This window comes from Syngnathus scovelli, unplaced genomic scaffold (genome assembly GCF_024217435.2).
Source record: "Syngnathus scovelli strain Florida unplaced genomic scaffold, RoL_Ssco_1.2 HiC_scaffold_29, whole genome shotgun sequence".
NCBI lineage: Eukaryota > Metazoa > Chordata > Actinopteri > Syngnathiformes > Syngnathidae > Syngnathus > Syngnathus scovelli.
In genome coordinates this window covers 67735-81702 of record NW_026061381.1, presented here as the reverse complement: position 1 = coordinate 81702, position 13968 = coordinate 67735, and the positions used below count along the sequence as shown (strand labels likewise).

Below are 13968 nucleotides of genomic sequence, written 5' to 3'. Positions count from 1 at the left end.
ACAAACCTAATTCTAATGAAGCTGGGATGTTGTACAGCCGTAAATAAAACGAAAAGTGAAATGATATGCATTTTTTTTGTTGGACCTTGTACAACTAACCCTAACCCTTTTGACAGGGAAACCACAACCTGGCTCATGGTTGCCCAAAAAATGCTTAAAGGGACACAATAGCTAAGATGGTTCATGTTTCACTAACTAGCCCAGTTTATGGATTTTATAGCAGGAAAATGAAAAAAGGGTTAAGCTCATGTGTCAAATCAAGCAGACTCTGCCCAAAAAGTGGATGTCAGTCAGTCCACCGCCACTCTGTTCCAAAATACTATTAAATTATTCCAGTCTTTTGGGAGGGGGGAATTGTAGTTTTGAATTGTTTTTAATACAGTCCGATGACATAATTGCCAATGTTGGGCTTGTTTTACTGTCCCTTTAATTTTGGAGCCCGCATTGCACAAATCTCTATGCCAGTGGTTCTTAACCTGGGTTCGATCGAACCCTAGGGGTTCGGTGAGTCGGCTTCAGGGGTTCGGCAGAGCTGGTATGTCATTGACCCCCCCCCCCCCCCACACACACACCCCAGCTCGCGGATGGCCGAACACACCTGAATATCGTGTAAATTCGCGATAACGCATATCTGAACTGGTCTTGCAAAGGCAACAGCAGAAGTCACACTGATTTGCTGGTATGTCACCCCCCTCCCCCCCCCCCCCCCCCCCATAGAGGGGTTCGGTGAATGCGCATATGAAACTGATGGGGTTCGGTACCCCCCCCCCCGAAGAGGGGTTCGGTAAATGCATATATGAACCTGATGGGGTTCGGTACCTGCAAAAAGGTTAAGAACCACGGCTCTATGCTCTCCTTCAATATATAAAAATGGGGATATTTTACTATTGGTCTTATTTTAACCCTCCTCTTATGTCAAGAGTGAAATAGTCCAACTTTAAAATTAAACAACACATAATGAAAATGGTTCAATTCATGGATTTGTAATGAATTGGTTAATATGGGTGTTATAATCAAATATAAACAGAGTGTATAAGGACTTTTCCTGACACATTTCTGACACCTTTGGATAAAACACACCCCACTGAAAATTACCAGGATTATTGTTGTTCAAATTTATGGGTTGAACATATTGTTATTGTGGGTTATTTGTGGGTAAACCGTGGTGTGCACTGTGTGCAGGTTCTTAAGGGTAAAATCTTGATTAAAGGGAAGCAAGAGAGCACAGCGGAGGAATGCACATCAAGTTCATCAGAACTCAGCTCATCAGACGATGAAGTCAGCCAAGCTAGGAGCAGTATCCATCAAAGGAAAAAGATTGACAAGGTCTACACATGTCATTATTTTTGTTATGGTGAGGATATTTTGGGAGTGACCAGTTGTTTGTTGATACTCTAGCCAGCTGTGTCTCAGATGAGTCCAGAGCTGTCAGAATTGGTTGTGTACACCCGCAGTGTACACTTTAAAAGTTTTCAACATGCTGCCAAAGCCCCGCCAAGCCACATGTCCTCATTTTCTGAAAGTGAAGCCCTCAGACATGTCAAAGACTCAGGTATTGTATACACTGTTATATATTGAAAGCTACTTACTGTCACGTGTTCGTTCCTTCAGCTCTTGGCTCATTAACACCTTAAGTTAAACACCATTCCCTTGTCAGTTTGTCTGCGTTGGTACCCTTTCTTGCTTGCTGGCTGTTTACCAAACTGACTCCCATTGCCGACCTCGCCTGCCTGTTTGACTAACCCGTTTACGTCCTGCTTACATGTTTGCCCAACCGCTGCCTGTTGCGGACCAGGTGTTTACCCGACCCACTACGTACCCTGTCTGACTTCATCTCTTGCCTGTCCCCGACCACAAGCTTGCCTCGCCACTGTCTGACTTAGCGATGTACAACACCCACTTATCTGTCTGTCCTGCTGTGCTTCGCTCTGACGCTGCTTCCTTGCTGCACTCGCTCTGCCAGTGATCCAGTCTTTCACGTACCAATTTCCCTCAACATCAATAAACAGAGTTGTGATACATTTGGTCGTTCTGCTTGATCCATGATACTGACTTAAAAATGTAATAAGGAATCATTGAAATATCTTTATGAAATACTTGAAACTCGTATGGTACATTACGTAATCATCTTTTCAAATACATTTTTAACTCATTCAATTCATAGTACGAAAATGTACTGTATGTATATATATATATATATATATATATATATATATATATATATATATATAATATATATATATATATATATATATATATATATATATATTATGCTTGGCGTAATAAGTAGTTAGTAATTGATCTAAAGTTATACAAGCATGCTTTATTTGGATTTAAAAGTTACTGGAAAACATTTGACTGCAATGAAAAAAGGAAAAGCAAGGTTGTTTGCTGTCTACATATTTGGTATTTTATAACAGTAACATGAAATCAGTTTTGGGTGCTTTTTCTTCAGATCTGCGTATCTGACTTGACGGGCTGCATTCATTTGTTCTTACCTTCCAGGAATGTATTTTGTCCGTCACAATAGCCACCATCTGAGCAGGATCTACCCCTCAGGACAGAGACTACAGTCTTCCAACTATAACCCTCAGGAAATGTGGAATGGAGGCTGCCAACTTGGTATGAATCCTTCGCCTTTGCCTACACACTAATCAAGCATCACACTGTTGTAGTTTCTGAGGTCTTGTGTACATATTTTTGTTTCAGACGTGGGTTGCATGCACCCAAAACTAAATCCACGTCCAGTGCTTGCTTCAAAAATACGTTATGGACAGCAAAATCAAACACTGTTATGTTTTGTTGTTCTTTTTCCCCAGTGGCCCTGAATTTCCAAACTCCTGGGGAACAGATGGATCTAAATAGAGGCAAGTTCTTGCAGAATGGACAATGTGGCTACATTCTGAAGCCCCCTTTCATGTGCCAGCCATACACCACCTTTAACCCAGAAAATGTTGGTGGAGGTCCTGGGCATGCACCAGTTTTTTTCACTGTCAGGGTAAGAAAACTGACACTTATTGTAACCTACATTGTTATGTTAGAGTACAACTTGACAACCAACATAATTGAGCTATACTGATAGATAGATAGATAGATAGATAGATAGATAGATAGATAGATAGATAGATAGATAGATAGATAGATAGATAGATAGATAGATAGATAGATAGATAGATAGATAGAAGGGTGGGTGGATGGATGGATGGATGGATGGATGGATGGATGGATGGATGGATGGATGGATGGATGGATGGATGGATGGATGGATGGATGGATGGATGGATGGATGGGCAGGCAGAGGGATATGGTCTGAATGGAAACACTTTTCATATTTTTCCTCCTGAATAAAAGGCACATTTTCACAGCAACCCACATATAGTAGTTAGAAATTTCAAGTAAGATTGCTGTTACATTGTACTTGAAAGAAAGAGAGGGATTTGGTCTTAATGGAAGCACTTTTCAGATATTTCCCGATGACTAAAAAGCACATTTTCACAGCGCTTGGAAACTATTGTTGGAAACTTCAAGTTGGATTGCTGTTAGATTGCACTACTTGACTTTTACTTACCATTGCAAAAATGTTTTATTGGTAGAAAGGGTTAAACAAACACTCCCTTTTCCGACAGATTTATTCATTTATTAATTGCTATTCCAGGTTATTTCAGCACAGCAGCTACCTAAACAAGAGAGGAACAAGCCAACAGCCATTGTGGATCCCCATGTTTGGGTTGAGATACATGGTGTTCCGATTGATAATAGCAAAAAGAAAACCCATCACATCCAAAATAATGGTATGTACACAGAAAGTACCTTGATGCAATTAACAATAGGTTTATGTTCTCACATGAGCAGAATCAAATGACTTCAATTTACAGTAATACAGTTCCTACCTGGCCAATCTATGCCCCCCGCCCCACTCCTCCTCAGGAGTCAATGTAATAGGCGAGTGTAAGTGCAGAGCAGCACGGATGAGGCGGACTGTCTAGAGAAGGAAAGAACCAAATGCAGGATAATTTTTATTTTTTTTTTAAATGGAGGAAAAGATTGTCATTCCAAGAAATATAACACGTTCATATGGTGACCAGCGGCTACCTGACTGAATCACATGTTTTATTTTTAGGTTGAAACTACTTATTTTAAATCTCCATGATCCCTTGCCATAAACTGGACAACAGCACATCCCATAGTGGGCCTAAACATTGATCCGTTTACAAAATTTGTTATTGTTTTAGTCCAATTTCAAATCCATCCACTGTGCCATATTATTATCTAGTTAGGGTGAAACTAACAGGAGTGAAAGGAACAAGACGACGACCATAGCGCTAGTATTTTGACTTCATTAATTAACTGATTTCTTCTGTAATTTTGATGTGGATTGATTTGTTACCACCTCAGTGGCCTGGTAGTAGAGTGTCCGCCCTGAGACTGGAAGGTTGTGAGTTCAAAACCCCGGCCGGGTCATACCAAAGACTATAAAAATGGGACCCATTGCCTCCCTGCTTGGCACTCAGCATTAAGGGTTGGAATTGGGGGGTTAGATCACCAAATGATTCCCGAGCGCGGCACTGCTGCTGCTCACTGCTCCCCTCTCCCCCAGGGGATGGATCAAAATCACACGGGGATGGGTTAAATGCAGAGACAAATTTCACCACACCCAGATGTGTGTGTGACAATCATTGGGACTTTAACTTTAAAAAGTGTCAGGTGTGATGTGTGATAAAGTATCAACAAAAATGAAGGGAAAGGTGTACAAGACAGTGGTGAGACCAGCGATGCTATATGGTGTAGAGACAGTGGCACTGAGGAAAAGAGATGAAGATACTGAGGTTGTCTTTGGGAGTGACGTGGTTGGATAAGATCAACGAGTGCATCAGAAGGACAGCGCATGTTAGGTATTTTGGAAGATAAAGCCAGAGAGGTCTGACTGAGATGGTTCGGACATGTTTGTCAGGGTCCAGGAGTTTTTCTCTTCTGTCCACAGGTGGCATCCGTGAGCAGGGTGGATCCACAGGTGCTGCTGATCAAGCTCATTAAGGGGAGGCTCTTAACCTTCCTATTGTGTTAGGGTCACTAGTGACCCGTTTTGAGTTTTAGCATTCATAAAAGTACTTCATACATTTGTTTTTTGCGTTGAAACTTTTTGACTTTGTCAGGGACTTCCATTTAAACAAAATAATGTTGTTGTTGTTTTTTTACTGATTTATAAAGTGCTCTGGTGAAAAAAAATACTTTTGTGGTGTTCGGCCATTTGAGTGTAGAGGTGGTGACTTGCAGAGTACACATCTCCAATTCACAGGATGCAACAAAGGGGAGAAGATTGACTGTAAATGAAGCTTTGGATCACATCTTTGCCGCAAATGCGGGAGAGGACACAGGATTTTAGCGATGGAGATGAGCAGGCCTCTTAGGACGAAGATGATGTGGAGTACCAATTGGAAGAAACAGATACAACTGATCAGTCTGAAGAGGAGGTCACTGGTGCTGAAGCTGCTCCTGCTGAATCACTCCAATCCAAACGTGCCAACATACGTTGGAGCACAGTTCCTCCTGATGTGCATGCAAACATCATCAAAATGACCCCAGGGGCCACGAGGTTTACTGTGACAAGAGTATGTGACATCAAGACGTGCTTTGATCTTTTTTTGCCATTGTCACTAAAAAAAGTCATAATTGCTATGACAAACCTTCAGGGGAAAAAAAGTCTATGATGCTGTGTCATCAGGAAGAGACAAAAAGCCCATCATCATCCTGGACTACAACAAAAACAAAGGAGGAGTGGACAATCTGGACAAGCTGACTGCCACCTACACTTGCCAGCGAATGACCAGGAGATGGCCAATGGTTATGTTTTACAACATCCTCAATGTGTCTGCATACAATGCATTTGTGTTGTGGACCCATATTCACCAAGGGTGGAATTCAACCCAAAACACTAAGCGGAGAATGTTTCTTGAGGAGCTCGGGAATTCCCTTGTCCAGCCGCACATTGAGGAACGGGTGCCCCGAGGCCCAGCTGCTTCAGACTTGGTCAGACAGCTTCAGTGCTCACCAAGCACGCCATCCACATCCACAACAACCAGAAAAACATCAGCATCACCTTCCTCCTCAGCAGCCAGTCCTGCCTCAAGCACTCCATCCACATCCACAGTCACAATGCCAGTGAGACCACCTTGCTCAAAAAGAAAGAACAGTCAGGTCTGCCCTAGCAGTACGGACAGAAAAACCTACATAGTGTGCTTCACCTGCAAATAATACATCTGCAAAGAACACACTGTCACTTTTTGAAAAACAGACAGATCCGCACTCTGGCGGTGACCTAGGGGACAGAGCCGCACTCTGGCGGTGACCTAGGGGACAGAGCCGCACTCTGGCGGTGACTTCGGGAACAGAACCGCGCTCGGGCGGCGACTTGGGGAACACAACAGCACACGGGCGGCGACTTGGGGAAACAGAACCGCACTCCGCGGAAACTCGGGGAAACACAACCGCACTGGGGCGGCGACTTGGGAAGTCTGTACCGCGATCGGCGGCCACTCACAAAGTCCGTACAGTGATCGGCGACATTCGGAAGGCGGGGCTCTGCGCGGCGGCAAGAGCCATCACGCGCCGCAGCAGTGGGAGTGGAGCCAGGGACGATCGCGGGTCCGACGCAGCTGGCTTGGATGTCTGGCAACGCCCGCAGGTCCTGCAACGCTGGGATGGAGCCCGGTGGTGGCCGCGAGTCCGATGGCGCCGGGGGGGCACTCCGATAGCGGCCGCGGGTCCGGCGTCGCGGCAGCGAAGTCCGACGACGGTCGCAGAGGCGATGGTGCCGGGAGGAACTCCGATGGCGGCCGCGGGTCCGGCGTCGCGGGAGCGAAGTCCGATGACGGTCGCGGAGCTGATGGCGCTGGGGGGGAATTCCGATGGCGGCCGTGAGTCCGGCGTCGCTGGAGCAAGATCCGATGGCGGCTGCAAGCCCATGGCGCTGGAACATGCTCGGATGTGGATCGGGCGTCACAGCGGGAGCTGGTGGTGAAGGGTGGTCCAAGCGCTGGTCGTTTTGGTGGTCGGATCATTCCGTCACGGTCGGGTGGGGCATGGAGCAGGACGACCAAGTGCAGCTTGGACCAGGGTTTATTGAAGCAACTCAAAATACAGACTCGGTAAACTGACATGACTTAAACAATAACTTGACTGACCGGGACGTGAAACAAGAAGACAGCAGGACATGACGGCATCAAGACAGGACGACAGCAACCAAAACCAATGACCAAAACCAATGACCAAAACCAATACCAATGATCCGACAGGGAGAGAGGGGCAGACAGGACTTTTATACACGACAGGTAACGAGAGGCAGGTGGGAACAATCACACTGATCATGGGCACACAGGAGGGGAGGGGCGAGCACACAGACAGAAACCAAGACAGACACATAGTGGAGCAGTTGGGGGCGAGACGTGACAGAAAATGAGGGGTATGCTGTAAAAACAAAGGCCCAGGGGGCCACAAAAAATATTAAAACCAATCTTTTCATGGATAAAGGAGCCAAACCAGCTAAACAAGAGTTAAGAAAAACATTGGATGATAAAAGATTGTTTTTAGGGTATTTTATGGTTGATTTAATACACGGGTCCAAAATGACCCGCTAACACCACAGATGGCAGCAGAAAGCTAACACATTAGGAAGGTTAAGGAGCTTGCTCCTGCAACTCGTCGCCTGAGTGTTTGACAATGTTGGTCACCTGTATGGCTGTGAAACTGCGTATTGATTCTACCCTACTCGCCTATGCCACGACTCCTGGCTCTCGGGTCCTGAACCCCCCTTCGGAAATCTCCGATAGAATCCACTCTTCCCTGGCGGCACTTCACTCACTCCATCATCGAATAACCAGCTCGGTCACTCCTGTCTTGGACCCCTGCTCTACTGTTCCATCCTCCACCTTTTTTAATAAACCCTTAACGATTACTTTGATTGTTAAGTTCAAAATCAGCAAAAGGTTCAGCAGACAAAACCAGTGAGGCAGAATGTTGAGTCTTTTCTCGCGAGGAGTGCAATCAGACTTACAGCAGTCCCGAAATACACTAAAGGTCCGTTAACACTCCTCGCTCTTTTTATTTAGGAATGCCCTCCCCACAATGTGAGACTAGCCCCTGAGGTGGGGGGAAGCGTGGGCTTTGTCTCATGAGAAAAGAAACGAGATTCTATAAACAAAAGAAGTCGTAGACAAGATGTCATGAGAATCGAAAAGAGTGCAAGGACAAAATGCTATGTGAAATAAGAAGTCACAGACAAGACACCATGAGAAAAGAGTGCAAGGACAAAATGCCATGTGCAGACATCAACAAAATAGTTTGAGCTATCAACAGCTTTCTTGGATTCCCAGAGATGTAGAAGGTCAGGAAGCTCCAGACAGCATCGTATGACTTGTTGTGGTCTGGTGGACGTCTGCAAGGCGAAACAGCAAGCATTCTGTGCAATAATTTTATTAATAAGTACTCATTAGGGAACGCATGATAACATATATATACAATTTATCTAACATTGATATTCTGAGTTTGTTCTGCATGTGGCTCAAAACAATCGCCAAAAACCATGACAGAACACTCAGGCCAACCAGACCCAGGAGAGGCACTCAGAAGAACCATCACAGACCAACACCAGCTTCAATCCCATGAGTCCACTCTCCGAGCCCTCCTGGAGCAGCAGCAAAACACAAACCACCAGGTGGAAGTACTGGCGAAACTTCTTCAAAACGCCCAGGTCAGAGAACCCTCCTCTCTGCCAGCTGGCACCACCAACCCATCAGTCTCGCAGCAGATTCTTCACTCTGGCGAGGTCCGTTCCCTCAACCCGGACAAGTGCTCCCGAGAGGTTGGCGGTTTTCTCCTCCAATGCTCCTTAGTATTTAACCGCTCTCCCCAGTCTTTTCCCCACGACGAGGTGAATATCTCATTCATTTTGGGACTCCTCACGGGGAAGTCGCTAGTATGGCCTGAGGCCCGTTTTTCTGACTACAGGCATTTTAGGTGCTCTTTTGATGAATTTCTGAGGGAATTTAAGCAGACTTTTTAGACCGAAACCGACCAGACAGGAGTCTCTCGCTGTTTATGGGCACTTAAACAGAGTAATAGGCCCGTAGCTGACTTTTCAATTAAATTTCGCACTCTAGCAGCCGTTTCCGGATGGGGCCCTGTAGCTTTAAGAACAGCCTTTTTCAACCCTTAGATGGGTCCTTAAAGGACGAAATGGCTACCCTAGATGAACCGGAGACATTTGGCGACCTAATATCCTTGGCTATTCAGTTAGACAACCAAATTAGGGAGAGAAGAAGGATCTCCCGATGGGAGAGATCGGGGGTTCGGCCGCAGCCTCCTTGGGCCGTTGCCTAGCCAGAGCCCGAGGCTATGCAGGTGGGTCGGACTCGACTTTCCCCTGAGGAACTGCAGCAGAGCAGAGAGTCAAGGCAATGCCTGTACTGCGGTTCACTGGATCATTTTGTCGCCCTCTCTCCGATTCAGCCAAAGAGAGAGGGTCAGCCGGTGGAGAAGGGGAGCCTGCCAGACCATCCACCAGTTATTAAAACCCCTCGCTTCTCTCTACCCGCCATAGTTTCAGTCCATAACAACGGTTTCAAACTATCTGCCCTAGTCGAACATAACCTCATCGACCAAGAATTCATCTCCCAAACCCAGATTGAGACGGTACCTCTCCCCACTCCTCTCTCTGTCTCCCCCCTGGATGGTAGGGGACTATCCAGAATCACCCGACGCACTAGACCTGTGGAACTGATCATCTCTGGCAACCACATATAACTCTTGTCATTTTTTGTTTTTCCCACAAGACAGTCATCCCTTGTACTTGGTTTCCCCTGGCTCCGGAAACATAATCCACATATTAACTCGTCAGATAATAACATCGAGTCCCTTGAATTGCCTATCCTCCTGTCTTAAGTCTGCCGTGCCCTCTTGCCCGCCCCCGGTGACACCTGATGAAACGGATCCCATCGATCTCTCGTAGGTTCCGGGAGAATACCATGACCTTAAGCAAGTCTTCAACAAGAGCAAGGCCTTGTCTTTACCACCTCATCGCCCATATGATTGTGCCATAGAACTTCTTCCCAGTGCCCCACTACCGTCCAGTAGGCTTTACAACATTTCCTGCTCAGAAAGACAAGCCGCGGAGTATTGATTACCGAGGGCTCAACCTCATCACCGACAAGAATAAGTACCCCCTTCCTCTCATCTCGTCAGCACTTCACAAAGCTTGACCTCCGAAATGCATATCATCTGGTCAGGATCCGCCAGGGAGATGAGTGAAAGACAAGTGAAAGACATGAGGTAAAAATACTGTTTATCTCCATAATCCCTCACCATACACTAGCCTATGGCAAATATCAAGGTGGTCTGATGTAAGCATGAATCAATTTTCTAATAATGCCTAATGTTTAAAGCCATAAAAAAAATGAGTTTAAAAGCTATGCTAAACGCTGCAGATGGTAGCACGGCATTTTTTTTTATGACACTAAGCGCGTGACAGTATCAGCCAGATACATCTGTTTCCCTATTTTGTAGACCAGGTCAATGTTATACTTCTGCAGCTGCAGCATTATACGTTGGAGTCGTGCAGGCGCTGTGTAGATCGGTTTTCTGGGGATTGTGACCAGAGGTTGGTGGTCAGTTTCAATGGTGACCAGCTTTCCGTAGATGTAATCATTAAATCGTGAACATGCAAACACAACTGCGAGAAGTTCTTTCTCAATTTGGGCATAGCGTGTCTCTGTTTGAGTCATTGTCCGTGACGTATAGGCAACTGGTCTGCCCCCTTGTAGACGGGCTGCCCCCAGCCCGTGTTGTGAAGCATCACATGCGAGCGTGACTGGTAGGCCGACGTCGTAGTACGACAGGACCGGCGGACTGGAAATACATTTTTTTAATGTGTCATAGGCATCCTGGTGTTGCTTCAGCCAACACCACAAAGTGTCTTTGCGGGTCAGCTGATTTAGAGGGGCAAACAGCTCACTCAGATTCGGCACGAACTTTCCCAAATAGTCATGCCCAGAAATCGCTGTAGAGCTGTGACGTCTTCAGGAACAGGCATCTCGGCGATTGCTGCGGTCTTGTCAGGGTCCGCCTTCGGGCCCTCACTAGTGAATGGCCGACATAACTGACCTCTGTAAACCGGAACTTGCATTTAGCCTCAGATTAACCATGCGTGCGCGGTCAAGCACCCTCTTTAGGTTTGCATCATGCTCTGCCTCAGTACGGCCTCCGACGATGATGTCGTCTACGATGATGGCACAAGGGTACCCAGCAAAAATCTGTTCCATTGCGCGCTGGAATACCTCGCTGGCTGAATGTATTCCAAACGGCATTCTGTGAAATCTGTAGCGCCCAAAGGGTGTGCTGAATGTGATTAGCGGGGAAGATTTGTTATCCAAAGAGATCTGCCAGAAAGAGTTTTTAGCGTCTAAAACTGAGAACAATGTTGCGTTCGCCATCTGTGATGCCGCCTCCTCAACCATGCGCATCGGATCATGGGGGCGCTTTATGGTTGTGTTGAGGTCTCTGGGGTCAATGCAGATTCTTATATCTGTCGTTTGCTTCTTTTTCGTTGCTACCATGGATGACACCCATTCAGTTGGCTCAGATACAGAAGTGATGACACCCATGCCTACTATTCTCTCAAGTTCTGCCTTTACTCTGTCCTGCATGGCTACAGGGATGCGGCGTGCTGGGCGGATAACAGGGTGCACCACAGGGTCCAGTTTCATGGAGTATGTCACTGGTAACTTGCCAAGTTCGTCCTTGAACAGATCTGTATACTCTGTGAATAACTTATGTGGCAAGTTGGCATCTGTGTCCACACTGAGTTGGTGAGCGTCTTTGCTCAGTGTCACAAGCTTCAAGCACAGGCTTGCCTGTAGGCCTAGTAGTGGCTGGACATTTCTCTCCACGACGTGGAACTGTAGAGCATGTGGCTAGCCTGCTAGTGAACATTGCAAAACCACTGAGCGCAGGGTGCTGATCAGATTTCCATCATAAACGACAAGGTTGATGATTCGTGAACGGTCAATTAGTTCCCCATTTTCCACATGTTTGAAAGCGACATTGGATAAAACGTTGCACTGTCCTCCTGTGTCATCTTTCGACAGGATTGTCATTGATGTTTATAGTTGTGAATGCCACGTTTTTGTCTAGCACATTAGAGTCTGTTTTGTCTGCGACCCCAGGTGTTATTCCATCAATACAGAATGTCCCATTGTCAGTAGCATCACCTGTGGCCTGATCCATTCCAACTTGGTCGACGTATTCCCTGGAAAACTGTGTCCTCTGGTATATCTGCAGCATTTCCTGAAGTGGTTCCATTTTTTACAAGCATGGCACTGTTGACCAAAAGCTGGGCAAGTGTCTCTTTTGGCATCATGGCTGCAATTATTACAGCCGACAATAGGTTGTACATTTTTTTTCTGTCTGTGGCCTCTGCCGCGGTTCAAACCTCTGCCTCCTTCCACATTTGTATTGCAGACTGTCAACACTAGTAGGCGTATGTGGCGATGATAATGTCCTCGAGTGGTGCTCAGTTTGCTCATGTATTTTACATAAAGAGACTGCCTTAGCTAAAGTTAGCTCACTGTCACGTAGCAAGATTTTCCTTGTTATCATCAATTATGCCACAGACCAGTCTGTCACGGATTAGGGCCCTGAACTCGCTACCCCCTTCTGCGTAGCGTGCGGCACTGTTGCGCTATTTTCGGGAATGTCTGCTGTACGCGCACTTGCTCCTTTTTTTTCTGCTCCTCTTATTTATTTATTTATTGTTGTGTTATTTATTCATTATTTATTCAGCACACTTTTGTTATACTTGTTTACTTGTTTGTCTGTTGTGAGCCATGTCTTGTCACCGTGGGATGGGGGGAACGAAATTTCGGTTTCTTTGTGTGTCTTTGGCATGTGGAGAAATTGACAATAAAATAAAGCTGACTTTGACTTTGATCTTGTAGCGTCCCAAAGTTGCAGCTCTTTGCTTTAATCCTCAAATCTGTGATATATGATTCAACTGTCTCACCTTGGATCTGGGACATTGTGTTGAATTTGTGTCTCTTCATTGTGATGTTTATTTGGGGACTGCAGATTTCTCGAAATGTCCTCTTTAAACATTCGGGGTCCTCCTTTGATTCAGCCTGAGTGATGACCGGCCCTGGTGCGCCGTCAACGTCGGGTCCCCTCACTTCCGGTGTGTACACAAACGATATATCTCTCTCTCTCAAGAGCCTCCGATCCAGCTAGATTTAGGATAATGTAAGCTCGTGTGCGGGCCGGCTTGTCATAATGTGCCGCCGCGATATTCCTGTTCAAACACTCGCCAGTTCTCTGCAATGTCCTCATCAAAGACATGTATAGCCGTTAAAAACGTTACCAACAGTCTGCAGTTCTTGCTTGGTGTAGCTGTGTGCTCCGTGGCAAACTGCACGTCCCAAAATGTCCGCGTTTACTTCTGACACCATGTTCAATGACCAGACGGAAGGTGATACTTTATAAAACGAACTCTGTTTATTCATGTCACTGGTACAGCTCTCAGTAACACTGGTCGATATCACAGCATACTCGAACCAACGGGTTTGTGCATGCGCAGTACCCGATAACAAATACGGTGGCTGCCAAGGTACCATAACTATGAAGCGCATCATGAGTTCGACTCCCACACATCCCGAATGAGCCGAACCAGTAGCAGATGGATGTAGTGTTTGTGTGAAATAATATAAACGACCTGTAAAGGTCATTGCATAAAAGGTTTTGGCCTTTTTAGTAGGTAGTAAAGCATGGATATTCAAAAAACGTTTTTTGAAAACAAATGCATTTATTAACAGCATTAAAAAAAAAAAAAATTCCCTAAGAAACTGCTATCAGTGATTCTCATAAAATACGACACTGTTATTATGAATAACAGTCTCCATCACTTCAGTGCCTGCAGGTCAGATTAAT

General features: G+C 45.8%; 1 protein-coding gene across 9 annotated transcripts in view; it reads left to right on the top strand.

The window, feature by feature from the left end:
* Positions 1 to 13968, top strand: part of LOC125993437 (1-phosphatidylinositol 4,5-bisphosphate phosphodiesterase delta-3-A-like) — an 82287-nt gene that overhangs the window by 42730 nt on the left and 25589 nt on the right. For 6 of the 9 annotated variants that reach the window (XM_049761979.2, XM_049761977.2, XM_049761983.1 and 3 more), the window contains 5 exons: positions 1183 to 1326; positions 1399 to 1552; positions 2506 to 2622; positions 2820 to 2998; positions 3656 to 3791. In XM_049761979.2, coding sequence (XP_049617936.1) covers positions 1183 to 1326; positions 1399 to 1552; positions 2506 to 2622; positions 2820 to 2998; positions 3656 to 3791 — 730 coding nt within the window. Of the gene's footprint in view, positions 1 to 1182; positions 1327 to 1398; positions 1553 to 2505; positions 2623 to 2819; positions 2999 to 3655; positions 3792 to 4981; positions 5304 to 10003; positions 10324 to 12215; positions 12979 to 13968 lie in introns of those variants that run through there. The other 3 variants (XR_007490219.2, XM_049761980.2, XM_049761981.2) reach the window with 3 other exon arrangements.